The 3,051-nt window shown below is 31.4% G+C and overlaps 1 protein-coding gene across 1 annotated transcript; it reads left to right on the top strand.

Moving 5' to 3' along the window:
* Positions 1-672: 672 nt before the first annotated feature.
* On the top strand, positions 673-1,414 carry LOC108333614 (glutaredoxin-C9). The gene has a single exon (XM_017569085.2). It carries the CDS (start codon positions 720-722, stop codon positions 1,197-1,199), a length of 480 nt encoding a protein of 159 aa, XP_017424574.1. The 5' UTR covers positions 673-719; the 3' UTR covers positions 1,200-1,414.
* Positions 1,415-3,051: the final 1,637 nt, after the last annotated feature.

Below are 3,051 nucleotides of genomic sequence, written 5' to 3'. Positions count from 1 at the left end.
AGAAAAACCTAACACATCGTTTAAATTACGTAAGTCTCATTAAAGTGGTGATCAAAAACTTCAATTGTACATTGCTCCACAAACAAATTTTTTCCACCATGTGTATATCGCCCAATCCCAACACCATCTTTATATCTCATCTTCCTCACCTTCAACACCACAAATTGAGAAATACTTTATATGTAATCTTTTTAGTCCACATAAATTAAATATATACTAAAAAAAATCAATTTATAATATATAAATAAGTATAAATTTTATTTTAAAAACTATCTTATAAGATTATGAATGTTAATAAAGTAATTAAAGATAGAGGATTGTTAGAAATGAATTTTAAGTTTAACTCAATCCCACAAAATCAATTTGTAAAATGAGATTTACATTCAGTTATAAACTATGAATTTTTATTATTTTTAGTTTATACCTACTTCTAACGAGAAGAGTAATGATAAATTGAAATTAAGAAGGAGTAAAAAAATATAGAAAAAAAGAGGAGGAAAAGTTGGGCGCCGTCCAAATGAATAGGTGGAGAGAATGCAAAAGTGACATAATGTAGGACGTCAGAGAGAACAGGGTGACCAAATACCACGTACGCCGCGTGACTTAGAAATGCTACGTTGACGTAACCACTAATGACTCTTTCAAATTCTTGATGTCGTATTAAATGTTCCACACCCTCTTCCTCTTCCAACAACCTTCAACATTAACCATCCAACGCAATGCATCAAGCGATTCCCTTCAGATCATGGCGCCCTCTCCACAACCCCACCACCCATTTCACCCCACTCCCATTAATTACACATTCCCACAACGATGCTCATAACAACACTGTTACCACTCATCACGATCCTTCTAAATCACCCAAACACGAACCCATGCTGCTCAACATGGTCTGGGAGAATGCCGTTACGGTGGTTGGGAGAAGAGGCTGCTGCATGAGCCACGTCGTCAACCGTTTGCTTCTTAGTCTCGGTGTTAACCCTGCGGTTTATGAGGTCGAGGAGAACGACGAAGCCATTGTCGCCACTCAATTGGAAGCTACGGTTCGGACTGAAGGGGTGGCACCGCAGGGGAAGCTGCAGTTTCCTGCGGTTTTCATCGGTGGAAAGTTGTTTGGAGGCTTGGATAGAATCGTGTCCACTCATATTTCTGGTGAATTGGTTCCTATTCTAAAACAAGCTGGGGCTTTGTGGCTATGATATCGCTTTCTTATTCTTTACTACAATATCATTTTTCTTTTTTTTTTCTTCACCCTGTTTCATTGTTACTCTTCTTCTTTGTAATTTTCCTGAAAGATGATTCAGAATAATCACTTTCTTGAGCCTTAGATTTTAGCTATGCTATTTTGATGATATGCATGAATTCTAATCAAAACATTAAATGGGAAATTTCTACTCTGAGTTGAGCTGTTAAAGCTTTCTCTTTTATTTATCTATTTGCACAACAAATAATCCGACACATTATCTTTGGTTTACACTTGTTTAGGAAAGACTTTATAAAACGTTATGTTCGTTGAAGAGCAATTCTTAGGTCTACGCAAATTAAACTATGATCTTCACACACATTTAGTAAAATTTCCACAAATCATCATTGTTTTGGATATGTGGTTGATGTCAACAGTCTAAGGTGTTATGTAGTCCAAAATTTCAATGTTGTCCAGAAGTCTGATTGTTGTATGAAATTGTTCGTTCAAACCGTTCATTGACAATAACGTATCTTCTTACCTCAGGTTTATTTATAAATTTTGTGATGAAGTTTTTATTAAAATTGACATAATTATAGTCCAAGTGTAATTATCTATCTTTAAGTTGATCAGTTCTAAGATTAATCTTTGAAACAATATGTAACGAAGAGATTGATTCATGACCATCCAGTCTGCATCACAACTAATTGGTTTAACCGAGTTTGCTGGTTGACAAGTTAGATTGTAGTATCATCGTATCCATATCTCATTAGAAAGTTATACGATACAATCAACTTTACAAAATTAAATAAAATTAAAAAGATTTTTTTTATAGTTTTACACTGAACTTTTTTATTTCTTTTTCATTTTTCACGCTTGTCTTTTTATTTGTAGGTTTCATTTTGGATGCGACTAAAAATTTGAGAAATTGTTAATTTTTAAGACTAAAATTTTGAGAAGTTATTAATTTTTATAAATAACTAAAATGATAATGTTATACTTCAAACTAACTTTTTCGTGAAAGCTATAATTTTCAACCTGCATTTGATTTCTTCATATATATATATTTTTTATATATATTATCTCTTCTATTCTCATATTTTATATCAAACCTTCACTAGAGTAAACGAAAATAAAAACTGTAACAAGGAATATATAAAAAAATCTGAAACTTAAAATTAAAATTCATTTATTTTGTCAGATAAAGACGTCCAAAATTTCATCGATTTTATCTCTCATGAACGTATATGAATTTAGAGTATTGTGGTAGTTTATATCTTTGCCTGTTACAATAATGTGGTATTCAATGTGTTTGTGAGAGCTAGAAAAAACTGCATATACTACTTTAATCAAGAGATGTATGAATCATGAACATTGGAATTTAGAGGAAAAAACTTTGTTTTCCTTTGTTATATCACAATGACACTTGAAAAAAATACTACATGCTAAATGGTTTTCTGACCTCTAACCTTTTTTTTACTAATAACAGGTTGCTTACTTTTCTTATCAAATACATTATTGAGAGTATTGAAATATTTAGTCTTTACAAAGATTATAAATTTTAAATATTTGTTTGGAATGTTATCATATATGATATTTCATCTCTTAAATTCAATTTCAGGTCGTTGAGATAATCATTCATATATGATATGAAGTCTTATATGATTTGTTGAATTTCTTTATCTTCTTGACTCTCCAAAACTAAATTCAACTTTTAGGTTGTTGATAGTCCTTCATATGGTGATATGAAGGCAAAAATCGATGATTTGTTGAGTTTCTTTATTTTTTTTCTTGACTTTCCAAAATTAGAGTATATAATAACTTCTTAATGACAAAGATACGTAAAAGAGTAGCATCATTGCCATTGG

Source organism: Vigna angularis, chromosome 11 (assembly GCF_016808095.1).
Source record: "Vigna angularis cultivar LongXiaoDou No.4 chromosome 11, ASM1680809v1, whole genome shotgun sequence".
Taxonomy (NCBI): Eukaryota; Viridiplantae; Streptophyta; class Magnoliopsida; order Fabales; family Fabaceae; genus Vigna; species Vigna angularis.
The sequence above is the reverse complement of the archived record's forward strand: the minus strand, read 5'-3'. Positions and strand labels throughout refer to the sequence as shown.